General features: G+C 55.7%; 2 protein-coding genes across 7 annotated transcripts in view; one reads left to right on the top strand and one right to left on the bottom strand.

The window, feature by feature from the left end:
* NEURL1 (neuralized E3 ubiquitin protein ligase 1) overlaps nucleotides 1–4,213 on the top strand; it is a gene marked incomplete at its 5' end in the record, with an annotated part of 80,293 nt that extends 76,080 nt beyond the window's left edge. For all 4 annotated transcript variants that reach the window (XM_082673399.1, XM_082673400.1, XM_082673401.1 and 1 more), the window contains 2 exons: nucleotides 1,066–1,212; nucleotides 1,750–4,213. In XM_082673399.1, coding sequence (XP_082529525.1) covers nucleotides 1,066–1,212; nucleotides 1,750–1,988 — 386 coding nt within the window. In that variant the 3' untranslated portion in view covers nucleotides 1,989–4,213. The remainder of the gene's footprint in view (nucleotides 1–1,065; nucleotides 1,213–1,749) is intronic.
* The window catches only part of SH3PXD2A (SH3 and PX domains 2A), a 246,719-nt gene that overhangs the window by 2,317 nt on the left and 217,523 nt on the right, over nucleotides 1–26,879 (bottom strand). For 2 of the 3 annotated variants that reach the window (XM_082673397.1, XM_082673396.1), the window contains 5 exons: nucleotides 24,811–24,928; nucleotides 20,878–21,215; nucleotides 19,710–19,759; nucleotides 16,935–17,054; nucleotides 5,119–14,807 (listed from right to left, as the gene is read on the bottom strand). In XM_082673397.1, the coding sequence (XP_082529523.1) occupies nucleotides 12,834–14,807; nucleotides 16,935–17,054; nucleotides 19,710–19,759; nucleotides 20,878–21,215; nucleotides 24,811–24,928 (2,600 nt within the window). In that variant the 3' untranslated portion in view covers nucleotides 5,119–12,833. The remainder of the gene's footprint in view (nucleotides 1–5,118; nucleotides 14,808–16,934; nucleotides 17,055–19,709; nucleotides 19,760–20,877; nucleotides 21,216–24,810; nucleotides 24,929–26,879) is intronic. The other variant, XM_082673395.1, reaches the window with a different exon arrangement.

Raw genomic sequence — 26,879 nt, forward strand, 5'->3', positions numbered from 1 at the left:
ATAAATTTCTGAAAGGGGATGATAATTAACTTGAAACCTGTTAACAATAATAAGAGAAATCCTATGGACAGCTAATGAATATTCTTAGAAACAGTGACTATTAAGTGAATTAGAATGAATAACTAGTAATAAAAAATATCTCACTGGGCACTTATTTATGTGTAGGGCATTATGTTAGGGCCTGTGGGAGACTTACAGGTGAATCAGACTTCCTGCTTTCAGGAAGCTCAAGGTTTAAGTAGGGAAACAAAGTTACGTTCCTGGGCAAAGAACAAATAATTTCCTATCCTCTGTGGTTTTTTATTTCCATGCATGGCGTGTGTGGCTGGTCAGTGCTAGATAGAGATATGTGGTTGTCGGGGGGGTGGGGTCAAGGCTGTCCAGAGGAGGGGGTTGAGGATAGCCACAAGAGGCTCCCTGGACAGTTAGCTCTTTGAAGGCAAAGGTTCTGTCTGCCTCATTCCCAGTTTTATATATACACAGTGTCTGGTACCTGGTAGGCTGTCAGCAAGGACTTGTTGAAGGGAGGAGGCAGGGAGGGATGGAAGGGAAGAGGAAAGTGAGGGAAGAAAGGAAGGAAAGAAGGTTGGGCAGATCAAGTGTGGGAGATGGTGTGGAGTATTTCGAAGGTGCCAATGCAGAGGAGAAGGGGGGTGATAGCACGGGGCTCTGACTAGGATGGTGAGGCCAGGGCTTGAAGGGCCATGCTAGGTGGGAGGATGGCGACTTTGTTCTCTGGCATGGGAAACCTTGAAGGTGAGGGAAGCATGGGGAAGGGTGGAGGTGGGATTCTAGGCAGGGGGCTTGTTTGGAGACGGCAGATGCAGTAACACCAGAGCATGATGCGTGTGGCCCTCCAATTTGTAGGCGGGAACAGAGAGCTGGGGCAGGGTGCTGAGCCAGTCGGTGGAGTCCCACCCTGAGCCTTATGGCTGGGCCGTGTGGTCAGGCTGTACCACCCATTTCTCTCCTGGGAACCTAATAGAGGGGTGGAGATTCGCACTTTCTCCCAGTGGGCCTCTGAGTGGCTAGTGTGTCCCTCCCTCTTTCCCACCCTTTCTGCAGGCTCCACCATCCTGGCAGAGCGGGGCATCCCGTCACTCTCCTGCTCCCCTGCCTCCACACCAACCTCGCCCAGCGCCCTGGGCATCCGCCTCTCTGACCCCTTGCTCAGCACATGCAGCTCTGGACCTCTGGGGAACTCTGCTGGCGGTAAGTAGGCTGACCCCTCCAGTTCCATGGTGACCATGCCAGGCCTCCCACCCTGAGGACCCCATCCCCACCCTTGCCCTGGCTGAGGCAGGCCTGCAGCCTCTGTATCAGGACTGGGCCCTGGAGGAGCTGGAGATGGGCCCAGTGAACCCTGGTTGAGTGCTGATTTCCGGGGTATATCCCATCCTTTCCCCCGGCTGGGCAGCTTTCTCCAAAGGACTTCTTTAGCACAAAGAACACCAAAGGGTAACTCAGGAGGGGCCTTCCTTAAATGGTTTTGGGCCCCCTTCCTTCCTCCATCCCTCCCTCCTCCTCTCAATGCCTCATGGACACCCTGGCCCCTGGTCTGGGCCCTGAGGGGCCAGAAGTGGGGCTGTGCAGAGTGTATCCTCTCCTCTCTTGTGCCCAGGAAGTTGGGTGGTAGGTTAGACAGGCCGATCCTGATAAACGGAGGGGGAGAGGCCAGGGGGCTCTCTTCATGAACCTGGGACCAGACTGGGCCATGTCTCCTCCTGACTGGTTTCCCCTTGCCCCCAGGGACGGCCCCCAACTCACCTGTGAGCCTGCCAGAGTCGCCAGTGACTCCAGGCGGGGGCCCGTGGAGCGATGAGTGCACCATTTGCTATGAGCATGTGGTGGACACGGTCATCTACACATGCGGCCACATGTGCCTCTGCTATGCCTGTGGCCTGCGCCTCAAGAAGGCTCTACACGCCTGCTGCCCCATCTGCCGCCGCCCCATCAAGGACATCATCAAGACCTACCGCAGCTCCTAGCCCGTCGTGGTGCCCTACCCCTCACGCCCACCTCCTCAGACCCCGGCCCAGCTCTACCTGAGGGGCAAGTCAACAGGGCCCCTTCTCTTCTTCCTCATTTTGGAAATTCTTTTCCCTTCTCATTAAACATGGGAAACAGCCCCTAAAGGTTTGGGGGAGGAAGGGGTATCAGGCAGGGAGGTGGGGGCAGAAGCAAACCGCCTGTTCTTCCCTGCACGCCGAGGGGCTAAACTGGGGTCTCAGCTTCTCCTGATCCTTCCCCATCCGGGGTAGATTCCCAGGAGGTCCTTCTAGCCTGTGTGGCACCTTTGTGAGAATTAGAAAGTGTGTCCCTTCCTCTGGGCAGATGTGGCCCTGAGCCCAGACATGTGGCTTGGCTAGTGGAGTGTGGACTTGGACTTCAGCCTCCGTTTTCTCCCTCAGCCAACTGCCCTTGAGCAGTGCACAACCTGTGCAACAGCAGCCCTAGGCCGGCAGCTCCTGAGCTGCTGCCTTACTCTCTGACCTACACCTACCTTCTCCTTCCTTTCTTCCTTGCCCCTTGGGCCTGGAAGCCAGGGGTAAGAAGGCCAGTGGATACCTCTCATCCTGGGCAGGCTGCACCCTCCATGCCATGTCCATCTCCCCCTCCCCCTGGGTGGGTGGACAGACAGGCTACAGAAGCCTCCAGGCTCTGGGTCCCTAGCCCCCTGGCCTGGTTGAGATGTGGAGGGCCCCTTTCTGGTCAGAGCCTGTCTGCCCCAGGCATCTTGCTGGATGCCACTGCCCAGGGGCAGCCCCTTGGTGTGGGCTGGAGAGCAGGGTCTGTCTTCTGTCAGGGGTCTCTGAAGAACAGGTTTGCAGCTACCCTCTGTGACCTCTCCTCCCCCATTTCAGTGCTATTCTGGGCCGGGCTGGTACTCATAGAGGCTGTAGCATCCCCAGGAGAGGGCAGGGCCCTGGGTTGGGAGTAGGGCGCTCCCTGGAGTAAGAACAGGCTTTTTCCGTATTTTAACTTATTTATTTATTGGGTTTGTAGGGGTTATTTGGCAGGGGGGCGGGACTGAATTCCCATCCCCCAGACCCCTAGAAATGCTGTCCTGGTGGGCGGAGTGCCTGGTTAGAGGGGTCAGCAGAGGTAGTCATCACTCAAAATCTTCCCCAGACTGCAGCCCAGAAGTCCATAGCCAGCTCTGCTTACCATGAAGTAGAACTCCAAAGGGGCTGAAGTGGGAGGCCTTCTGACAAATTGTATCCCTTTTATAGAGAGGGCAGCAGAGCCTCTGCAGTGCCCTGGGACTAGGGGATCACCCCAGAGCCACAAAATGCCCTTCTTCTTGGGCTGGAGCAGGGTTATCATAATTGGCTCATTATACATCACGAGGCCCAGGAGTTCCCTCCTCCATAAGGACATAAAAAGTTCTGGGCAAGCTGAGGGAGGGAAGGCCAGCTGGCCTCATCATTGTAGGGGTAGGGAGCCTGTTCTTAGGCTCTCTGGTCCCAGGAAAGAGGAGAACCTCTAGGTTCTTAGTCCTGATGCTGGGGTGAGGGAGTCCCCCCCGCAGCTGCTCTTAGGTTATAGTCATCTCAGCCCTGCACGCCCTGTCCTGATGGCCATGGCTGGGGCCAGCTCTCAGAGTCCTGGCCTAGTTGCCCCCAAGCCTCCCAGCCCTCGGCCCCCTCAGATAGTTTTTTGCGCCTGTCGGAGACTGCTTTGCCGTATGGCTGGCAGAGCGCGGGATTCTGGACCTGGCCACTGCCCAGTTGTGTGGCCCCGACCAGGTCACAGCCTCTCTGAGCCTCAGCTGGCACCTCGGTAAAGTGATGGTTGGGGTCGGGAGGGACTTTCTTTGTGACTCTCGGGGGTTCTCTGGTGGGGGCTGCTATGGGGTGGTGTGGTGGGACAGCACAGGGAGGGGGTCAGGATGCCAGGCGGGCCCTGTCTGCACCTGCCTGGCCGGGAAGCCACAGTCCTACCATGGGTCTCCCCTCCCCACTGACCCTGTAGACCCCTTCTGTGGGAGGGGGGGCGAGGTGGGGCTGGTGTGGCCCCACCCAGTCAGGGGTCCCCTCTCAGACAAGGAGAATTCTTACATGCAGGGGCTGTACAGCCTGCGCGCCAGGGAGAGGAAGCCACCGTCCTGTTGTCTCTGCTAGCCTGGGGGTAGCTGCTGCCTCCTCTGTGAACCTGGGTCACCGTGACTGATTGTGAATAAAGGTGATTTCGTACCAGCCTGAGGGCTGTGCTGTGCAGTCTGGAGGGCTGGGGACGGAGGGCAGGCGGGCAGGTGGGTGTGCAGGAGGGGAGTCAACGATCAGGAAAGACTCCCTGGAGAGAGCAGGGGAGGGGGAGGCGGCTGGAGCGTGACCTGGGGCTTGGATAGCAGGGGCTATCCAAGCAGAATGCCAGGCGAGCCCCACTGTAAGCTGAAAGGGAGACGCTACTGCCCCTCGGTGGCCTCAGGTCCCTGGGTCCGTGGCACTCCCGAGGCTGAGCCGGGTCTAACTCTGGAGTGCAACCTTTGTGGAGGGGCAGCGCCACCTAGGGGCTAAAGGGCGGCAGGCACTGTGCTGAGCTCCCCAGAACAGGGCCTGCCCGGCTCTCACCCGAAGCCCAGACCTGGAAGCTCCGCTGCTGCTCCCACTGGTCGGTGAGGAGGCCTATGCCAAATGAGTGGCACAGCTGGGCTGAAAAGGGAGGCCTCGGTCAGGGACCTTCGGAAAAACTTTCTAGATGATGGGCTGAGTACCTCTGGGTGGCGGTAGAAGCTGGAGCGCTGGACGGGGGTCTGGGCCCGATGTGGGAGTTGAACGCATTTGGCAGGCTGGGCCTCAGAGGGACATGGGCTGCTTGCCTTCCTCTCTCCTGGGAGGATGCTCTAGCTGCCCAGCCTCTGCTTGGCCTTGAACAGCCATGGGCTACTCCCCACACCAGGACTGCCCAGCCCTGCTTACTGGAGTCCAGCAAAAGTAGGGGAGGGTCAGGGGCTCTAAGCTGAGGGGTCATGTAGGCCCACTGAATGTGGCTCTTCGGCCCCAAGATCTGTATCCCTCTCTAAAAGCCTTGGCCACTGCCCAGAAAGCCTCCCAAAGGTGGGGGAGGGGTGGAGGGGCTCGAGCACGCTTCTCACCGGCAACAGTGGGAACTTACCTGTCCCCCCACCCCTCCAGTGTCCTCAGAGGGCCCGGACCCTGCAGGTCATGTTTCATTTGGGGTGATGTGGCTTTTGCCACTCAGCTGGATATGTTTCCTTGTGGCAGGGAGAATCAGGAGGTGATTCTGTTCAGTTAAAAAGGCAAAAACTTTATTTAGTTTTCAGGGAAATACAAGATGCATGTAAACATAAACAAAATACAAAACAACCCAAATCTTACAGTCTAGAAGCATGCCAAGACAGAGTATTTTCTGCAGACCAAAGAATCCCGTCAAAATGATAAAAGACACCTGGAAAGCGGCAGGTCAAGGGGCTGGGTCCCTTCCCCGAGGACGCTGCATTTTTGTGATGAGAACAATTCAAAAAAAAAAACAAAACCCACTATTAAAAATATTAGAAACATGGAGAGAGTTTAGCACCACCATTGAGCCTGGAGATTTTTTAGCACTCAGATTGACAGCACTGGAGTCACTGCCCTTAAATTTCTCTGCTGAGGGGGAAGAGGGAACAACCTCCTTCAGACCCCACAGACCCCACTAGGAGCTGGGAGGGGTTGAGTGGACACCGTGAGGAGTGCCCCAGAGGCATCCAGCAGTTCACATGCAACCATGCAGTGCACAAACCCACGCTTCACGAACCTGCCACTAACACCTGCCTTGTTCAGAAGTCCCCTTCATGCAGACCTCCTGTAAACTGGCCCTGAAACCCTTTTGCCATCCTGTGTCCTGGATTTAAAGAAAACCTGTTGCAGAGAACAAGCTGTAGATTCAAGAACCGTGGCTCTGTTTACCCTTCTTTCTCTGAAATGCTAAAGAGCAGTATGCCTTGGTCACGGGCCACTAAACACGATGAGTGCACTGCACTCCATCTTCTGAGTCACACCACTGAGGCAGGCTCAGCAAACGGAACCGCCACAGGCATCATTAGAGCTACTTAAGAAGAACTGGTGTCAACAGAAGAGCAAACGAAGTTGTCTTCCTCCCAGATATGCTTGATGGTGTCTGGACCCCAAGGTTCCAGTTTGGGGGTGGTGGGTCCCAACTACATGACCCATTATGGTCACTGGTCTCTGATTCAAGCAATTTGAGAGGCTAGCTCTGGATTGGACAAAGGGAGGCGGGGAAACCCAGCCTGGAAACGGAGAGATGGATGAATGTTCTGGAGCCAGGGCCTCAAACTCGAAGACTGGTTTGTTGCTGGCAACTTCCTGCTTTCCACTAAGTAAATCAATGACCATTAAGAACCCGCTGGGGACCCAGCTTGTGGCCCAGCAAGTAGCTGTTTCCTGAGGCCAGCTGCTTCTAACAGCCAAATCTTGGGGCTTTCCCAGCCTGTTCTGGCTGGACCCTTGGGTGTTGAATCACTAAACTCCCTCCCTACCTGCTGTCTTCTTCCTGAAACACTCAGAGTAGACTTCCTCCTCCTTTCTAATAAAGACAAAACTCCAGACTCCAAACCCTCTCTCAACCTTCTCATACGCTTCCCTTTCTGCCTAGCAGACCTCCTCTCTGGAAGCCTCCTTCTTGGGGAAGGGGCGGTAAACCCCAGCCACCCCAAACACGCGCACACTCATCTTGCCGACGTGCCTCTCACTCACCTCCAACGTGCTCGATCCATACTTTTGCTTTAAAACGACAATTCTTCCTTTCTCTCTTGCCTCCTGAGGTCCAGCCCATTAGCTAGGATGGAAATGGGAACAAAGGAGGGACCTTCATCGTAGGGACCCATTCTCTAAGGCCACTAAGTTCTGGAATGGGAGAGGGGGCTGATTGTCAAGGTCAAGTGCAAACTCAAGGTTAAAAAGATAGGCTCCGGGAAGGGGGATGGCATGGTAAAACCAACATTATAGGCAGCTTGGGACCAAGGCCCAGGAAGACAGAGTCCTCTACCCAGTCTATAAGCACCAGTGTGCCCAACTTCTGGCCTGAGGACCCAGGTGCACAGGACAAAACAGGAGGGATGCTATTATCAGTGGGGCTCTTCTTCCTGAAGTGCAGCTATAGGTCACTGACCCTGTTGTGTCACTGGCTCTGATCACAGAGCTTGAGAACCAGGGGCTGCCCCAACCAGAGATCATGATTTAGACAAAAAGCTCAGTAATGTCAAGGGGGAGCCCTCCACATGATTCCCATGAAGCGTTCAGTCAGGCCTGCAGTCTAGACCCGGGGTGCTGACGTACCCGCACGGGTAGGTCCACTGAGCTCACGGTGACCAATTTCTCGCCCCGACCAGCCTGATCCACCCTCAGCAATATAAGAACTGAGGGCCAGCTGCTCTCCTGACATGGGGATTCCCACAGTGGCGATATGCATGGCAAGGGCTGGGAGTCAGCCTACTAGAGACACTGCGGGTGGCAGCCCCATCTGACCGCCTCGGCACTTCCACACCCAGTGGCGGCACCTTTCCACATCTTCATTTTGGAGCCCGGGACGATGGCCTAGGCTGCTTCTGCTAGATCTGTTAATGCCAGTGTGAAGTTTCCAACTAAATACTTAATAAAATAATTACCAAAAAAAAAAAAAAGACACATTGCACTCTCCAGCCAGAATTACACGTGTGAATAACACATACGCTTGCTGCCAGAAGCTGTGAGTCCTTTGGGGCCTGCCCAATGCCAAGGACTTGTTCAATGGAGACAGCTTGCCCAGTATGTTTTTCCTCTAACCCCATGTTCTTTAGTTCAAGTGGGAAATGACCAACACTCTCACATAACGCACTCGAATGCACACACACACACACACACACACTCTCTCTACCTCAACAACACACAGCCCTCAAAAAAGTGAGGGAATCTTAATTCTTTAGCACTGTGGATGGTTCTCTTCCCAGAGAGCTCTGCATCGGCATTCTTGAAGATTGGACCTATAGACGTATACACTCCAAGGAGAGCCACCCCCACACGGGGGCGCGGTCCCACTCTGGGCGCCAGGTTCCTATTTGTACAGAAATTCACCGAATGGGATGGAGCAGCAAGCGTACAGTACTGGAGGTGGAGGGGATGAGCCCGCAAGGATGTCCCTGTCGCCTTGAGGGGCAGAGCTTTGGAGCCAGAGACTTCCCGTCCTGTCCCCTCTCTACTGGCACCCAGGTAGGAGGCGGCGGCTTGGTACCTGTCGTGGGAAGTTCTGTCTGCAGGGACCTCAGCAGGCTCCTCCGACGCTTCTCCAGGCCCTTCTGGGGACTGTCGGGGTGTTGAGCAGAGGCAGGGCTCGCGCCTTGCTCGGGCTGAAGTCATTGAGATGAACGGGTGGCCCTGGCTCAGCACCAGGCCCAGCTGCAGGCTTGTGGGAATCGGTGCGTCACTGGGGAACGCTGGGCTCAAGGCACCCACATCCCTCCAGAAGGGTTTGATTACATCGAGGGTTCCTGCCCATAAACTGAACTTGAGGTTACGTAGTTTTAGAAAGACTCAAACATACATCGGAAGGATCATGGCCCAAACATCAAGAGATTGGCGTGAGAGGGCTGCCAAGGGTTATTTTGGGGACAGGTCTTTCTGAGCAGCTGGCTGAAAAACAACGGAAATGAAAACAAGGAACGGTTCCTGGAGGCCCTTGCTCTGTGCCTGGGGCTGGGGCCCCGGGGAGGCCAAGTGCCCCATGCCACTTCCCTGAATCCCTCTCTTCTGGGCGGACAACACCCAGCAGAAGGGGATGCCCTCTGGCGGGGACCCCTGCCATCTTGCCAGGGAAGGGGGAAGGGGAGGAGGGGTAAAAAAAATCAATACCCAGGTCATCTATAGGCTCCACAGCTACGACTTCTTCCAGGAGCCCCACCTCCCCTAGCGAGAGACGGGGTTGCTGGCTCTCCCGCCACCATCCCAACAAGCCCTGGCATCCCTCTTGATAATATTGCACTTTTCCTGTCTCTCAGATTGTTTTCATTTTCGATTGAGAATGCAAAGTATTTGGAGCGGGTAGGGGAAGTGAGTAACCTTAAAGAAATAATATATTAGTTAAATACAAAAACAGGAAAAGTAGGGGTTACTTTATCTTTTTTTCCATAAAAACAAAACAAACTACCAAACCAAGGTCTAAACTTAAATAGTTCTACACCTATTCTGCAAATACTAGTAATATGAAAATAATGCTTGACCGAAATTCCCTTGTCTTTTTTCCTTAGATGATAATAGTAACATGCCTTGCTGAGGAAAGCAATGGATATAAATGCCAGTAAAATACGCTGCTCTAACATCTGAAAGTGATTAAAACGATTCTATATAATGCCTTCGTCAAGATGGAGCATGGAGGAGGAAGAAAGAGGACCCTGTGGGGCTAGGCTGGGGGTGAACGGGCTGAAGGCTGGCCAGAGGGCCCAGCCACAGCTGGGGCAGATGGCACACCTGCTGTTCAGGCTGCCCCCTCCAGCTCCCTCTTGCCACCCTCGGGGTCCCTTGGCCTAGTGGGAACAGCATGATGGGGCCAGGGAGCCCAGCCAGGCCCCTGTTACAAAGTGGGAGAGAGATGAAAACATCTTTTTCCCTTGTAATAAAAGAAAAAAGTCTTTAAACTGAAAGGAAAAGCACCAAATGATGCATCTTCGGGCATTATATAAACCTCAATAATGACCTCAGAAGGGCTCATTTTGATTAAAGTTGCAGTATACAGCAATACAACGTCATTTCACATTTTCAATCGCAACTAATGGAAAACTAGGTTTGGACACTGCTGAGATTTTTTTTTTTTTAAACCTTTTAAAGTCCGATCTGGTTTTCCTCCAGATGGGTCAGAGCCACAGACCCCTCCCTCCTCTACCTGCTGCCAGAAGTACCCTCCAACGTCACAAAGCAGCTCAGTAGCTCTAGGGAAAAGCCCTCTTGCCCTGGGCAGGGCTAGGAGTCCAGGGGCACAAGGCCTGGCATCCCCTGGCCATGTCTGAGAGGGACTGGCATGCACCCTTCTTGCTTCAAGTATTAATATTCTCTTTGGGTTTGCAGGGTTTGTGCTGTGCTGTAAGGGGGTGATGGTGAGGGGCAAGGGGCGAAGACGGGGCATGGCAATCCCTGTTCACTGCCCAAAGCTACATGCTGTCACCAGGTGGCAGCATTCTCTACTTTTCCTGGATGCCTGAGCAACCCCCAGCCATCCTCGGGGCTGGATGTCACATTGTAAACATGATGACCACACTATAAACTCTAGCGGGGCTGGGGAGGAGTGCAGGGGTGGATGCAGTGGGGAGGTCTGCCGTTAACTAGCTATGTGATTTGGGGAAAGCTAATTCCTGTCTTTGGGCTGCAGTAACAAGAGGGTATGGGATGGAGTGACCCTGAAGGTCACTTACAATGACTCACTTAAGGGCACTGGAGATTAAGGAGAGAGGGTCCTTGGGGGGCTGGGAGAACATCTGCCTTGTGGGTGGTGGAGAGTCCCACAAGGCAGTGCAGTGAGGAAGGGCAGGGAAAGATAGGCTCTGGGGAGCACTGTGGTCCAGTCCGACTGAGATGCTCTGTGCTTAGCAGATGCGTCCTGCACTCCTTCCTGGCCTGGCTGGCGTGTTACTGATTGAACTGGCTCAGTGCAGACATTGAGGAGTGAGGCCGCTGGGGCCATCCCCCTGGAAGATAGCTACGTGGAAGGTCCTTTAACCCGACAATCACTCTACTTTTAAATTTTATTTTAAATAATCATAAATTACTTTTTTTTCTTTTAATAAATATGTGCTGCTTAAAAATGAGAAAAGTATATACTGCATCTTTAAGTAATGCACTTTGCTCTCTGGGTTTCTTTCCATTCCACCGTATTAAAGTGCATTAATTAAAAAATAATGAACCACTTCTTTATCATTATTGTTCAATAAGTCCAAATAATATTAATATGAAGACACTACAACACTACCATTAGTACTGCAATCTAGCAGATAACTCAACATCCTGCTCTATTTAATACTGTCCAGCAGAAGAAAATAGTAACTAATTTTAATTTTAAACAAACAAAAGGAAGCAAAATCTCACCACGGCCTTTTCAACATAGAACGGGAGCAGTTTGCTAGAGCTGCCAGGCGTCAGTGTACGGCGAAGGAGGAGGGCAGGGCGGCTGGGGGCTGAGGGCACGAGGCGCGGGTCCCCCGCTGTTCTTCAGGCATCATACGCTGCCTGGGGGGCGGGGGGAGTGTGGGCGGAGGGAGGGCCTTTCCTCCTTAGTCCAGGATCTGGCAGCTGAGTCGGGGGCTGTGAAGCCTGATCTGTCCACAATCAAAGGCACGTGTGGAAATCCACTCCCAGTGAAGAGTGAGTCCTTGGGGAAGCCAGTTTGGCCTCTGAAGTGTCGACTGAAAGACACCACCCAGAGTTGACAGGGACGTCATTCTCTCCCTTCTCTCTTTGCAGGGGCACTGCCCCTCGGAAAGACCAGGTTGGCTCCTGGCCCAGGGATCTTCGCCTCCTCGGGCACCTGCGATATTGCTTGCAGGCCAGAGGGTGCCTGGTGGTGTCCGCCCAGCAGGTTCCCCTGGGCCCAGGGTGAGGGCGATGGCTGCTGCTCCACAGCCTTCACATAAGGCTTCGGGCCCTGCCCAGGCAGGGGAACGTTCGCTGCCCCTCTCCTGAACACCACCCGCCTCCCTGCTGAGGGTTCTGCCCTGCTGAGGTTGCACAAGAACCAGGAGAGCAGCGTCTCTGCTTTGCCACGGCTGGGACCAGGGCTCCTCCAGCCCGAGATCCCTCTGGCAAGCACCGGTACTGTCCACACAGTGGAAACCAAATGAAGCGACTTTGGCTTGTGGAGGGAAGAATGCAAAACACAAACCAAACCACCTCCCCACAAGAGTATAATAGAAAGGCCATCCACTACCCATCCCGTCCCGTGAGGCTGACCGCCCTTGGGTCCCCAAACAACTCCTAAAGTAAGACCAAAACCCAAGGCCTGACATAGAAGGCCCAAAGCAATACACCTCTCCCAAAACTTGCAAAGAACTGCCCACCCAGAAATATCCAAAATAAAGTCTGTGCAGACTGTGAAAAGACCGACGGCTCTACCTGCCCTCTCTGTGAACACTGGAGCTGGTGGTCCTCCACGGGGGTGCCCCAGGCAGGGCAGCCTCTCTTCTCAAGGCCAGCAGCAGTGACGGCTAAGAATGGTGGTCCTTGCTGGCAGCTGGGGAACTGCTTTTTCTTCAACTAACAAGAAACAGTGGCCTGGCCCAGGGACAGCCTGAGCTCACAGGAGATGCCTCCCAGCCCCAGGGCCAGTGGTATCTCCTACCACACCCACCCATGGTAGGCGGCAGAGATTCCTGGGAAACCAGCGTAACTCACAAACATAGATTAGGATGATACAAGGGCTACTTCCGGGGTACAAGATGCCAGCAACGGAAGCCAGGCTAGGCAGGGGCAGGGCACAGGAGGCCCGCACAACCACACCTTTTCCAGATTTGCAGCCAAGGCACAAGTTGGGGTTTCCTACATGGCCTGTCCCAAATGGTGCCGAGTCCATCAGCAGAGTCCGCAAGGTGCACGTGTGAGGCTCAGCTTTCTTGCCTCCGGTCCCAGGCCCAGGGCACCCCTGCCCCTTCCACTCCCTGCTCAATGTGGGCCCCCACCAGACCCTACCTTCCAGCTGGGGGACAGCCTGGAGGGGAGTATCTTCGAGGTCCCACATTCTGCAGGTTTAACGTTGTCCTCCCCACCCCCTCCCATTTTCCCTTTCCCTTTTGTCTTCTCTCACAGCTCACCCATACTGAGGCTGCAAGGACTTAGGCCCCCCACCACTCCTCATTAGTTCTTTTTCTCCAGGTAGTTGGAGGGCACCCAGCCTTTGAAGGGCTTCACCCCGTCCAGAATCTGGCAGTACCACCAGCCGTTGGGGTTCCTCTCCAGGACCTCCATGGACACGCCCTCCTGGAAGCCCGCCGTCTCCTCATCCCCCTCGTAGTCTGCGATCGAGACGTACACATCTTTGAGGTTGTTGTGGATGAACTGGGACTTCTCAATGGGCTTGGGGCGCACAGGGGACACCGGGATGCCGTTGCGCTGAGTGGGCAGCAGAGGAGGGTCCGAGCCCTGGCTGGCGGCCCGTTCGACCAGGCGGCCCTTGGCTTCTGCGGCTGCCGAGCGGGCAGTGCTGAAGGAGGAGTTCCGGCGGACGCCTCGGAGGCCGTCGGTGGCCGTCAGCGACTCATTCCTCCTCAGGGCACAGGACAGGTTGCTGTCCTTGGGCGGTGGGGACACGAACACCGACTGGGGCCTCACGGCCACCTGCCGCACGCCATTCCTCATCTTCACCGCCCCGGCGCCCGAGGTCTTGACGAAGCCGCCGGGAGGCTTGGAGGGGATGGGTGGCGTGGCCCTTTTGCTCTGGTTGACGGTGTTCAGCGCTTGGACCCGCTTCTCGATCTTTTCCAGGCTGTCTGACTTGCCCTCGTTCTGCTTGCTCTTGGTGGCCACTGTGTCCAGCTCTTTGCCAGGGGGGTCGAATTGCTCGTTCTCACCGAGCACCAGATAGTGGGAGGGGGCCCAGCCCTCCAGCTCCCCAAACCTCACGTACCACCAGCCACTTTCCAGCTTCTCAAGCACCTGCACCTCCACGCCTGCCGGGAAGCTGATCTCCGAGTCCTGGACCTTTTGGTAGGCACTACATGTCGTGTAGGAGGTGGCCTGCCCTTCCCACCCCTTCTTGGTGGGACACGGGGGCGTGGCGGCAGGCAGGGTGATGAGGTCGGCCGAGCCTCTCCTGGACCCCTCACCGGGACCCTCGAAGGCCGTCTGGGGGGGCAGCTCCGAATCCTCGCTCTTGGAGCCCTTGAGGCCGCCCCGGAGCTGGCCAGTGGGCCTCAGCTGGCGCCGTAAAGTGCTGATGTCCATCTTCTCCTGACTCTGGGACTCTGTGCGGTTCAGGAACGGCTTGGGCCGAACTGATGGCTTGGCCCGGGCACAGGAGGTCAGCCCAGTCTTCGGGTCAGCATCCTTCCTCGCTCCGACCTTGGGAGCGCCGCGGATGCCTGCGTCCGAGGCAGAACGGCGCTTCAGGTCCCCACTGTTCTTGGACAAGGACGAGGAGGAAGAGGAGGAAGAGGAAGAGCAGGTGGTGTTGATGGTGATGGACGAGGAAAAGGAGGCCGAGGAGTGGTTCTTCCCCAGTTCCGCCTGGGCATTCTTCTCTGCCTTGAGCTTCAAGAGCGACGACGATTTGGGGGAGCCCGATCTGGGGGAGTTTTTCCTGGCAAGGGACAGCGGGGAGCCGCCTGGGGAGTCGCTGTCCCGGGAGGAGCGCCTGGCCGACAGGGCGTCCTCTGCACATGCCCGGAAGCCCTCGTTCTCATAGATGGTCTCCTCCTCCAGGGCCACGTCCTCTGCAGATCCGCCCACCTTGAAGCGGGCACGCTGCAGCGAGAAGGCGGGCGAGGGCCTGTGGGGCTGGCCGGGCCGCCTGTCCCCCGACCCGCCGTCCTCTGCGGGCTCCTCACTCAGCTCTGGCTCTGAGTCGAAGCCAAAGGCAGGGATGTCATACTCGGGCTCCTCGTACCTGAGCCTCAGCGGGGAGTCCTGGCTCTCACCAGCACCCGCCAGACCCTCCTCGGCCTCCTTGGGCTTGCTGGGCGGTGCCGGTGGGGGCACCTTGGGCCGCGTCAGAGTGCTCGTGCGGCGGCTCAGGTTGGGCTTCCTGCGCTTATCGATGTACGACGCGGGGGCCCAGCCCTCCTTCTCACCGATCTGCACGTACCACCAGCCACCCGAGTTCTTGTCGATGACCTGGGGGAAGGGGCAGACGGGCCAGTGAGCTGGGAGGATCGCTGGGGCCCTACCATGTGCCAGGGTGGGAGCTTCCCACTTTGGCTCTAGGAGACATTATCTCCATTTCCCAGATGAGTGAACTGAGCCACTGAGTAAGTGGCCCAGGACCCAACGTAGGAAGTGATGGGCTGGCATTCAAACCCAGGTCTCTATCGTCTCCTGGATGGGGGGGCTCCCACTCTCCAAGACCCCCTCTCCTGCTCTTCCAAGTCTCCTCCAACACCCTGGTCGAGCTGGCCTCCTCTCCAGACCCTCACTTCTCCTCCCGCTGAGCTACTACACTTGGAAGATGCACTGTTCCCAGTCCCTACAAAACCCCGCTCACCACGGACCCATACGTACAAAAGACTGCCATTCCACCACTTCCATCCTCTCACTCCCATACTGCTAGGCCCTCCCTCGGTGACACTGGAAAGGGTCTCTCAGTGCAGAAGAGAATAGGAGGGTGCAGGTGAGTGGAACCTGGAGGTAAGGCCGAGGCCGGACCTCCCTGGTTTCCCCATTGCTCATGGGCATTTCACTACCTGTGGAATCCCACTGAAATCCTACCAGCTGAGGAGATTTCTTTGAGTTGAATGGCTTCCTGGGGGAAGGCTAGGGCCTCTCAGTCATTTCCCTGTTAGTATAAACTCGTTCAAGGAGCTTCTTTCTTAACTGCTATTTGAGACTGGAGAAAGCCCAGGAGTGTGGCTGCTGGCTGTACTGAGGTCCGTTTGGATAGGGGAATACGAATGGAAGAGGCAGTTGTGCTTCCATGTGCGCAGGTTCCGCATCCCTGGATATGGAGGGCCAACTGCACTACGATTTTATATAAGGGCCTTGAGCATCCCAGGATTTGGGTGTCCATTGGGGGTCATGGAACCAACGCCCCACGGATCCCGAGGAACAACTGTAATTTTGAATTGTGGAACGCTGCTGGAGGAAGAGGTCCCAGGGAGGGGAAGGGAAGCTTGAAAGCACCGGCACTGGGGGAATAGGGGCAAGGAAGGAAGGGAGGATAGAGACCACCAAAGGCAAGGTCTGCCTGAGGCCAGCCCTCTGCAGCCCCCGCCCTGCCTTGGGTGCTATATTCCGTCCTTCACTCTGCCCACTCCATACTCAAAATGCAGACGTGGGTAGATCCTAAGTATGTCAGTTCTCTTACGTTATGAGCTTCATAGGCTCTTCTGGAAGCATAAGCACCACTGAGAGAATGATTTCTCTTAGAAATCTAGTTCTAAGTTCCAGGCATGTGGTTTAAAACATTCACATTGGGGGTATCACCTCTTCAATGGGCAGAAACTGCCCAGTTACTCTTCTGCTGGTTTTACAGGTATTAATTGGACTTAACTCCATTACTACACAGAGCCACTCAAGAGAAAGATCTGAGTCACAGATCTTCTCTGGCCCCTGGAGTGCCACGTTCAGCGCTGGCCACAAAGTGGGGTTTCATAAATGCTAGGAGACCGGCTGGGAGGGAGCAGGAGAGGGTCTGCTACCCACTTGCAGAGAGAAATCATCAGAACCTGGGGGAGAAGGGACTGCATCGAATGTCAGAGGTGCCTGTGGTGTGGACGTGGCCAGAGCGGGTCCTCAGTGCCTTACTCCGGCTGCCTGGACAACATTCTCCCAACAGCAGCACTTCCTCATACGGGTCTTGTGGAACCCTGGCCCCCAGGAGCTCCTGGGAGAGGAATCTAGGTGATACTGCCTATTCCGGTCCCCTCTTAGAGACACACAGTGACACCCCCATATCTAGGCTCTGAGAAGTTCTGCAATTAAAACAACAAAGCTGGTTGGGTTTTGTTTAACTCACTGTCCCCCAAACTCAACCCCAGAGGCCCTTTGTTTCAAAGTGTCCCCATCACGAGCTCCTATAATATGCTTTGGGAAACGCTGCTGTGACGGCAGCTGGGTGGAGACAGGAGCCGTGGGTTCTAGTCCCGGCTGTGGCACTTACTGGCTTTAGGCAAATTCTAATCCCTGTGGGTTCTGTTTCTGCACCTTTCCTGCTCGCCCCTCAGGAATGTCGCCAGCAAGACATAAATGGGAAACACGGGGGGTATCTGACCATCATGAATTATAACCCTCAGCCCCATGGCTCACCTCTGCCTTCTGTCCGCCTCGAAAACTGATCCCATCAGAAATGCACGACTGGAATTCAGCAATGGTGTAGTACTCCACCTCAACAGAAGGGGGCTCTGGCGGCTTAGGCAGCTGGAACCCCTGAGGCAGAGAAGGACTCAAGTCAGCGAGGCTCACCTGATCAGAACCGTAACTGAGGTGAGTGTGGCGGCTACACCAGGTGGAGAGCAGCTGACCTGAGGATGTATCAATCACCTGAGTCTCAGGGTGGCTCACCAAGAGACCACTCTCCTGATCAGGCTGAGAACACCTAGGATTCGCTTGAGACTTGTCTGAGCTATGAAAATGATCATCTAAGTAAATTTCCACCCTTACATCTTTGGAATCCAGTTTTCAGAAGCCTCAACAGCTAGGTCCCAAAACGAAAGTCAAAAAGCGGAGAAATTGTTGTAAGAAAGCCCGTGCACACTGCCCCCTGGGAGAGGAGAGCCATGTCCTTGAGTCTCAGGTGAAGGGCCACCGGGGTGACACCTGACTGCAGAGGTGGGGTGGGTGTAAAGGGGTGTGGGGTTGGTCAGAAAACCCCTTGGTCTGTCATCGTGATGATGCCAAATGGTTAGGCAAGCACGGAATACACTCAGGATCCTTTGCTCTGGGGTTGGGTAGAACGCGCTGGGCAGCCTAAATGCTTCCTAGATGCTGGCGTGTCGATAACTAAGCCTGACATGCAAGCAAATGTAGAATACGGCCACAGCCCATGAGCTGGGAGCCTCATTCATTCACTTGGCAAATGTTTGTTGTGTGTCTACTGGGTGCCAGACTCTGGTCCAGGGCACCAGGCATGCAAGAGTGAACCAAAGGGACAGGACAACCCCCTTGCCCTCGTGGAGAGGACATTCCAGCTTCAGCCAGTCTCTACTCCAGCCAACATGGCCTTGGCGCCTCCCCATCACTCCCAGTATGGCCTGGTATCAAAGAAAGGAGTTAAAATAAAACAATCTTATAAAAAAGGTACACGTGTTTGGGAGGCTAGAGGGGGGGAAGTAGCTACAGTGTAGCAGGAAGACCTCAAAAGATCTCTGCCTGCAGGTGGACGCATGTGGGCTCCAGTCCCAGCTCAGCAATTCACCAGTTGCGTGGCCCTGGGCAAGGCCCTTGCTCTCTCTGAGCCTCAGTTTCCTCATCTGTAAAATGGAGCTAATAACAGGGCCATGAGATAATGAACATAACTTCTGGTCCAGCCAGCGGCACAGGAAAAGCTCTATAAACATAAGCTGAAGCCGAACGCTCTTCCTGAAACGCCATCCTATTCCTCTTACCCTGCCTCGTCCTTCAAGGCTCAGCATGTTCTAATCCTGCCAGTCACAGCTGAGCTGCCTCAGGTCAGAGTGAGTGAAGGGTGCGGGGGAGGCTGGTTTTGAGGGACCAGGTCAACTTTCCCTGCCCTGGTGGCTGGCTCTGCAGCCGTGCATGCGCACAGAGGTGGCCCAGGTCCCGGCCCTGCCTGGACCCCCGCGGCCAGGTGGGAGTCGGACGGACCTAGCCGGAAAGAGCAGCTCTGCCCTAGCAAGCCCTGCTTTTGGCAGGTGTGGAAAGAATTACCCCATTCTTGCCAAAATCAAGTCTGCCTGAAAATAATTAGCTGGGGCTGAGAGAGATGAGGGGAGGGGAGAACTCGTTCAGTTGTGTAAAATGGGAGGAGAAACAAGATAGAAAACTCCAGTGGGGCTGATGGCCAGGGCCAGGACGGTCCCATCTCCAGGGGCCAAATCTTCAAAAATCCTGTTTAGGGAAGGCCAACTCTTCCAGTGACGGCCGCTGTCCACCCCCCTGGGGCGGACGTCACTGACCACAGTAAATCTTGCGGCTAAGCCCAGATGTGACTGCAGAATCCTTGTCCACACATAGTGCACAGAGAGCTGACAGAGGAAGTGGAAAGTCGATGGCCAGCCCTCTGCATACACCATCTCATCCCATCCTTACAACAGCCCTAGGAGATGGCTGGCACTGTCCCCCTCTTATAAATAAGGAAACTGAGGCCTCTGGAGGGTAAGCAACCTGGCCAGGGGCTCGCTGTTTCTCAGTGTCAGAAACGGAGTATGAATCCATGCCTGGCAGGCCTGAAGCCCCATTCTTTGCACTGCATCCCACTGCCCCAGATGACAGTTCTTGGTTCTAGGGCTCTCGGTCTGCCACCTCTCACCCAGAGCCCCAGCACCCTGAGTGCACATCCACCTCCGTGGCGGTCTGGATGCCAGGAAACCTCACCTACAGGCGCCACAGACCCCAGCAGCACTGAGCCTCTTTGAGCTTCAGCATAAACCAGTCCCTGCCATTTACCACCCTCCTCCCCGGAGAAGATGCTCACTGGTCTGCCCTGCACCCTCCCAGGTTCTGGCATCCACTGGGCACTCCCGGGCAAGGAAGGCAAAGCTGAAAGTCTTCCAGGCTCACATGGACAGCAGCCCTATTTCCCGCCCCTGGCAATGCCCCGGCTGGACACTCTCGCCAGCCAGTCTAAATGTTTATGTCTGCCAGTGCCGTGGCTGGGATGGATTTATTTAGCTTTAGAGTGCAGTGTGTTTTCGATTAAAAACTGTCCAGCTAGGCCCCAGGAAGGCTGGGTTCCCCAGGCTTCCCTCCCTGCCTCCAGCCCCACAAAGCTGGAAGCTCCAGCATGGCCCTGGGGAAGCCCTGGACCAACAGACTCTGCACTGAGACAGCCAATTACTGGGAGCTGCTACGGGGCACCCAGGAAAGGGAATGAGAAAGAGAGAAGAAACTGAGCACACATACCAAGCTGGACTCTCTGCGAGGTGGAGGCCTTGTCCTGAGGTTCGGGGAGCCTAGAAGAAGAAACAGAGCTTCAGAAATCGCAGCCAGACACAGTGCCTTCCCTCCCTTCCCTGGGTGTGATCTCCTGATGCTGGGAAGTTCCCGCTGTCTTCCCGCATTTATGAGGAACCCATGCTCTTGGCCACCACAGGCACGAGAGCTGGGCTTCTTCAGTGGAAGTGAGAGATCTTTAAGCTTCCTTAGCTGTGTTTCAAGGGGATCCGTGCAGCCCCTAAAATGACGTGCACAATTTCAAAATGTACAGACAGAGGGGCTTTCTTCAGGGGAAAGGGGAGATAGCTTCATCAGGTTGCCAAGTTCAGGAGAAGAGACCATGTCTGTTTTTTGCTCACTACCAAATCCTTGGAAGCTACACAGTGCTAGGCAAGAGGAAGTACCCCGAAACAGCTCCCGACTGACTGCTCAGAAGGTTTCAGGCATAAAGCTAATGTAAGCTCAGAACCAAACTAAAAACCAGCTTTCCTCCAGATTTTAAGAATGGCTGGACATAAACAGAAGCTGGTCTCATAATACAGAACAGTTTAACCCTCAATCCGCAGGCATCCTTGCCCCAGAGATGCTAGAGATCTGGAGGGGCCGGCAGCTGGGTTTCTCCTGTACGAAAGGAGGAGATTCCGGAAGGATGCTGCTTAAAAGTGCTTGTGGAGGGAGGTACAGTCACCCTTCCGAGTGTCTTAGATTTCCGGTAACTGGAGGAAGACGACAGGGAGGAAGGGGTAAGGCTCAGCAAGATGATCTACAGGCTGTCACTCATAGAGCAGCCTTGCACTCTATGAGATGTGAGCACCCATGTGAGATGTGAGATGTGAGCACCCATCTCACAGCCCAGGTGACCTATCTGCAGGGTGACCGTTCATGATGCTACCAGCTTATGTATGCATGCAATTTATCTCGGAGGAGTGGAAGGAATTGCCTTGTCCATGCTTGTGATTAGCATAAGACAAGCTGGCAAAGCGAGCCTGGGGTCAGGGGTCAGCCTACATCTCAGGAACAGAATAATATGGGGATCCTGCACACACCCCGCCCCCCCCTTAGGCTTTCCTTGCACCTCACGCCCCTTCTCTAAAGAGCTGTGCGGCAAGGACCCGGGGATCAGCGAGGTTCTTACTGATCTGGGCCCTCTGAGGGGCAATCCTGGCCACGGCTGGGGAGCCCTGGGCCAGCTTGGAGACGGTCCTCTCGGGGACACCCAGGGCGCTGCCGTTGGAAGCATTGCAGAGGATGGGCAGGCTGATCTCCTTCTTGGTGATGGGGGCCTCTGGGGCCTCGCCTTCAGCTGGGGTGGTCTCCTTGTCCCCGGACGCCTTTTTGTTCAGCAGGTTGCTGATCTCCATGATGTTCCCGATGATCTCCACTGGGCCTGCCAGATTCTTCTTCCGTGCTGGCAGGTCATCCTTGGCTTTCTTCAGGTAGGATGCTGGTGCCCAGCCCTCTTTGCCCAGGTATCTGCAGGGAGGAGTAGGACATGGCATCATGAGAGCACCCTGTCCAGGCCCCAGTCTCCATCGGGCCTTGCCCAGCTGAGCTTTCTCTGCTGCGCTCTGTAAGACACTTGGCAAAGCCACTACTCTGGAGAGAACCGGAACGAGGGCCAGTGGAAAGACATCGGGAACACCACTGCTTCCTCTCTGTCTCCTAGTTCTTTGCCTGATCCCTCTTGGTGCGGGCTCTCATTGTTTGCAACGTCGGGCAGACATGGGACATTGAGATGAGAAGATTCCTCAGATTTGGGGTTGCCTAAAAGGTAGACTTTGCAATGGCCTACAAGCTCACCACAGCAGAGGGCAATTCTAGAGATAAGAAATGAGAAGGTGTATAGAGTTAAATGCCCAGTCAGAAAGGGAAGTATGATCAGAGAGGTGAAGAGGCAGCATGGGTGAGAGTTAGGAAACCCGAGTTCTGGCCTATGGTACTTCGGACAAGTCCCTACCCTGGAGCTCAATATTTTCTCTTCTGCAAAATGCTGGGATAGAGTAGCTGTAAACATTTATCCAGAAGGATAGACATATTGAGACCAACTAGGAAGACGTGTATAAAGAGTGAGTGGCCAAGTGGGAGAAGTGTCGGCACCACTGCAGGAGGAGCAGACGGATCAAGTTCACAGAACAAGTCCACAGACAGACCAACGCTAAAGGTGACGTTTCAAAGCAGTGGGGTCAGGATGGCTTATTCAGTGAGTGATCTGGGGATGACTGATGATACAGTTAGGAAAAACAAGTGAGACTCTGGCCTTACAACCGTATAGCAAACTTAAAAACGCAAGTCGTGAATATTTGCTTAATCTTGGGGGCTGAGAAAATCTTTCTAAGTGGAACTCCAAAGGCAGAAACCATAAATGAAACGACTAAATAAAGCACATGACTGGGTAACATTAAAGCCTTTGGTGTGGCAGAACGAAAACAAAACGAAACAAAACCCCAAACCCATAAACAGAGCAAAAGGCAAATGACGGGGCCGACTTAATTTCAGGGGATTTGCTGACTTCTGAAAACAAGTTTTTCCCTTTTTCCCTCATGGTGTTGAGCTCCTACCCAAACCCAGAGAACTTACTTCCTGGTCCAGCAATTCCTGGCCAATGCCCTGCAGTCTGGGGTGCAATGTCCCCGCCTGCTCCCTGGGACACATCTGGCTCCCTGGAATGGCTCCTCCATGCCAGATGTCTGATAATCCCCGGCCCCCCTGCCTCCCTGATCTGACCTTGTTCTTGGGGGCTCATTAGGTAGGAGGAAAGGAAATGTGAAAGTTCAAGTTTCTAACGTGTTTGAGCTTTGCTGGAAAGTTCAGGTAGGAGGTGGCTTCCTACGTTCACGTCACATGACTGTGCAGGCAGGCTGACCCAAGCTCAGCCGTCTATCCCCGTTTTGGGGCTTGGAAGGCAGACATCAGTCTGCTCCCGGATGGAAGTCAGGGAGCTGGCAGACAGAAGCACAGAATTTCAGGGCTGGATGGAAGCAACTAGTAAAGATACCTAATCTTACATATACCAACAACCAAGGCTCAGAAAAGCAAAGCAAGTAGCAGAGGGTCACACGGCTAGCTTTTGGCAGCATCTGGCCCAGAACTTGGTGCCCTTCATCTTGTAAGAAAGATGAGGAACCTGCCAGCCACTGGGAGCACCTGTGCGGAGATGGGGCGCGAGGTCTCCTGGGAGTGATGGTCAGGACTGTGCACTGTCCTGAGGGCTCCCATTCTAAACCCTGATGTGCTCCTTCCATGTTACATGGATAAAATTAGATTCCAGGCAGGGAGATGCAAGTGAATCAGGAGAGGCTGTGTGTGTTTGGGTCCAACTCTGCTCACATCTGCTTTCCAGCTCTGGAGCACGGAATGACTCCAGAGGGAAGCAAACTGGAAAAGGAGGATGGGGAGAGAGGGAGGGCGCGTGTGCGTGTGCATGTGTGTGTGTGTGTGTGTGTGTGTGTGTGTTTGGCGGGGGGGTGGGGTGGGTGTGGGTGGAGAAGAAAGACAGGAAGTAAGGATCAACACAGAGCCTGGGATGCTGGGAAAAGGCATATTTAAGGGGGTGTCTGGCAGCCTTCTTAAGGTGGAACCTTTTCAGCAGGGTTTTCTCAGTTGCAGCTCCCACTGGCTGAATGGCCAGGCCATGGGGACAAGAGCTGACTAGATGGAACCAACTCAGAGTGATTTTATTGGTTATTTTAGAAAACTAAAATACCCAGCAGCCTTGTAGAAAACCTCTGGGTGAGTGGTTTAGGTTAGCAGCCTGCCAGAATGTTCACTGGCCTTCCCACGCAGACTCGTGGTGGCTGGATTGTGGGCTTGGCTCTAGTTTCCATTGTTTAGAGAACATCAAAGCCTGGGGTAGTGGATTTGGGCAAACACGCCCAGGCACACACAGTCCTGTCCCACCTAACGGGACAGAAAGGGACACCTCAGCCCGCTGACTGGTGTGCACAGGGCCGGGGGCAGGGGCGCTATGTCCTGGCAGGTCACTCTAAGGTTCAATCCCATGTGGCCAACGACCTTCATCCTACCCGTCAGCACAGACCGATCTGAACACCTTGCGGCATGCTGTGTTCTGAGCAAATGTCTTGTGAGTGCCCCCGCCGCCTCGGCCATCTGTGCCCTCGGTGGGGGACAGCTCAGAACACGCATCCTACCCACAGTGGGTCTGGGGTTCCCAGGTGTGGTGGGCTGGAGAGGCGGTCCCCAGAGCCCATGACAGGGACTCTCTGTCATCCGGCTTACAGGCAGAGAAGAGAAACTGGGTAAAGTCATCACAGCGGAGCTGCTTCTAAAGGACCCAGAACACTTCCTGGAAACAAGCCCCTCCTTGTGGGGGGTGCTAGCCAGCCTGGGAGCCCCAGGGCAGAGGGGCCTGGGGGGCAGGACCTGGTAGGGGAGAGGTGAGTGAAACCCACAGGGTTTAGTTTGCTTCCAGGAGTATCAGGAAGCTGCCCACTCCCCTACTCACACCCCTGAATGGGTTTCTCAGCTGGGAAGTGTGATTAGGCCCAAGGAGAGTGAAGGGCAGAGCAAGAGGCCTCTGAACTAGGCCTGTGCTCAGGCCACACTTCCGCCCCAGCTCTCTCAACCACGGAAGCCAGCCCTGCGGAGCGGAACAGCCCGGGCCCGAGCCTGCATCTGTGGGCAGCAGGGGCCGCCTGCTGGGACCTCGGCAAGGCCCGTGGACGCCAGCACTGCAGGCGGCCCGAGCTGCAGAGCACGCCAAGCAGCCATGGTCGGACACGGAAACCCAAATTCAGATGTGCTGGACCCTCTTGACGGCTGCACGGGAAGGGATTGCACCACTGCCTGCGAGCCGAGCCAGGGCCCCTGTGCGCCGCTGGCTGTGGCTCAGCCTCCACCTTATGTGTCCCGGGAGGGTGTGTGCAAGAGGAGCGCTCTCTGTCACGGCCGCTCAGCCTCGCGGTACTGAAGCCGTCAAGCCAGGCCATGGGTGCAAAGCTGCTGTCAGGATTGACCTGCCAGCTGGTGCCCTCAGCCACTCTGCTGCCCAGGGCCAGCCTGGGGGCCGGGGTGGCAGAGAGGCACCTTGCTCCTCTGCTGGGGCTCTTACCTGATGTACCACCAGCCCTCCAGATTCTTCCGGATCACCTCCACGGTGACGCCCTTCTCAAAGCCAATCTCGTCCTTGCTTTGGCTGGTGTAAGGCTGCACAGTGACATACTTCTCCTCTGTGGGTGGTGGGTGAGGCGAGAAAGCACAGCTATTTGAGGACGGGGTACAGGTCCTTTGTCCAGCCTCCTTCTCCCCCTGGCCTGGCCTCACTTAGTTGGTGGCCAAGGTGTACTGCATCAACCTCTGGCTTTTCCAGCAAAGGGAAGAGAAGGGAGCAGGCCTCACAGCTTTGCCCTGCATGTGCCAAAGCTGGCCAGGGCCCCAGGTGGCCTTGCAAGCCCCAGGCAGCGTAGAGCTGGCTCTCCCAGCCTCCCAGTCCCATAACTGCAGACAGGCTGCCGGGGCCTGGAGTCCTCAGGGTCCCAGAAACTCCCTGGGCTGAGGGCAGGGCCATGAGGAACCTGGCCCTCCTGGGGCCTGAGTCAGGGAGTCTGAGAACAAACCCAGGTGTCCCCTCAATGCCTGGAGGCCTCAAGGCAAGCCCTCTCCTTCCTGAACATGCCATGCGTCCATCTATGCCCCAGACCTGCTCTCTCAGCCTGTCTCCCACCTCAAACCCTTAAACCCCTCCTCTGCCCAACCTTCTGACAGCTCCAGGGACACCTCAGCCTCCCCTGACCACTCATCTGCTCGCCTGATCACATAACTTCCCCGAGAGGATGCTATGGGCATGGTTATGTGCCCTGTTAAGGGTCCAGGGGCCAAATGAGCAGGGGCAAAACAGTGCGGCACAATCAGGCGGGAGCCCTGGGGGGGACTGAGTTGACCACACAGCTCGGTGGAGCCCCTCTGGGAGCTGCCTGCTCTGGTCTCACAGTAGGATTGCACGCCCTCTTCTGGGCTCCCCAGGCACTGGGAGAGAGGCACCATGGGGAGCTGAACAGGAGCGTGGGGGGGCAAGTGTGGGGAGGCTGGGAAGTTTGTGTCTTCCTGGATTCCTTGGGCCTCTCTCCTGGCAGGGACCCTGTGCCTCCACGGGAGTCCCTGCTCAGGCCTCCTGTCTGCTGGGGACCGGCAGACCCACAGCTGGCCGGCCACAGACACCCTGCCTCCTGGGAGGAGAGTCTCCCCAGAGGAATAGCTTGGGGAGGAACACCCAGCCCCATCCATCCCCTCAGCGGAGGATAAGCGGCAGAGATTGGCACACCCTCTGGGAGGGTCACCCTGAACCTGTGCTGTCCTCTCCGACCTGGATTCTCCCTGGGGGCTGAGACAGTGCCTGGCACACAGTAGGCGCTGCAAAGGGACTATGGAGTACATTGATGAGGACAAAGGTGTGTTGAGCCGGGGCACCGAGGGGGAGACTCTCTGAGCTCAAAAGAGCAGGCTGCTGGCACAGAACAGCTGGCTCTGAGACGGGCGCTCCCCACCCCCCAGCTGGACCCTGCCCGGCAGCCTGCCCAAGCCTCTGGCAGTAGTGGGGGAGAGGGCAGCTGCCACCCTAAGCCCCTGCTCAGGAGGGCCATCTGTTCATTCTTCCCTAGATTATCAGGGTCCCGTCTGCGGCCCTGCGCCGGGCGGAGATAGCAGCTCCCTCTGGGGTGGAGACAGCTGCCCTGCCAGGCCGCAAGGACAGAGCTGGCAGGCTGCTGGCCGAATCTGCAGGCGCCAAAGGGCAAAAGGTAGGTGACGCCCCACGGGAGCCTCCACAGCTCAGCACGCTCTTCTCAAATGCAAGCCTTTCTCGGCGTCAACTGGCTCCTGGAAGCTTTCAGATTCCAACCCAGCCATGCTGGGGCGAGCCGCCAAGACCGCCTGAGAACCCGGCCCTGCCAGATTCTGACTCGGGCCTTTGAGAAGGTTCGTGTTTTATAGTCCAGCCCCCTGCGCTCCCGCCTATTCCTGGTCTCGCTCCATTTTCCAGTGGGACACCGTAAATCCTGGCCCGGGCGGTGGCCGGAGCAGCAGTGCCGGGCCCCAGGGCTCCAGGGTTCTGAGGCTCGGGTGAGCCGAGGCCTGGACTCCACATTTTGCCTTTGCTCAGTTGGGCTATTTTTAAAAGCCTGT

The sequence above is a fragment of the Grampus griseus genome (assembly GCF_964374135.1).
Source record: "Grampus griseus genome assembly, chromosome: 16".
NCBI classification, from domain to species: domain Eukaryota; kingdom Metazoa; phylum Chordata; class Mammalia; order Artiodactyla; family Delphinidae; genus Grampus; species Grampus griseus.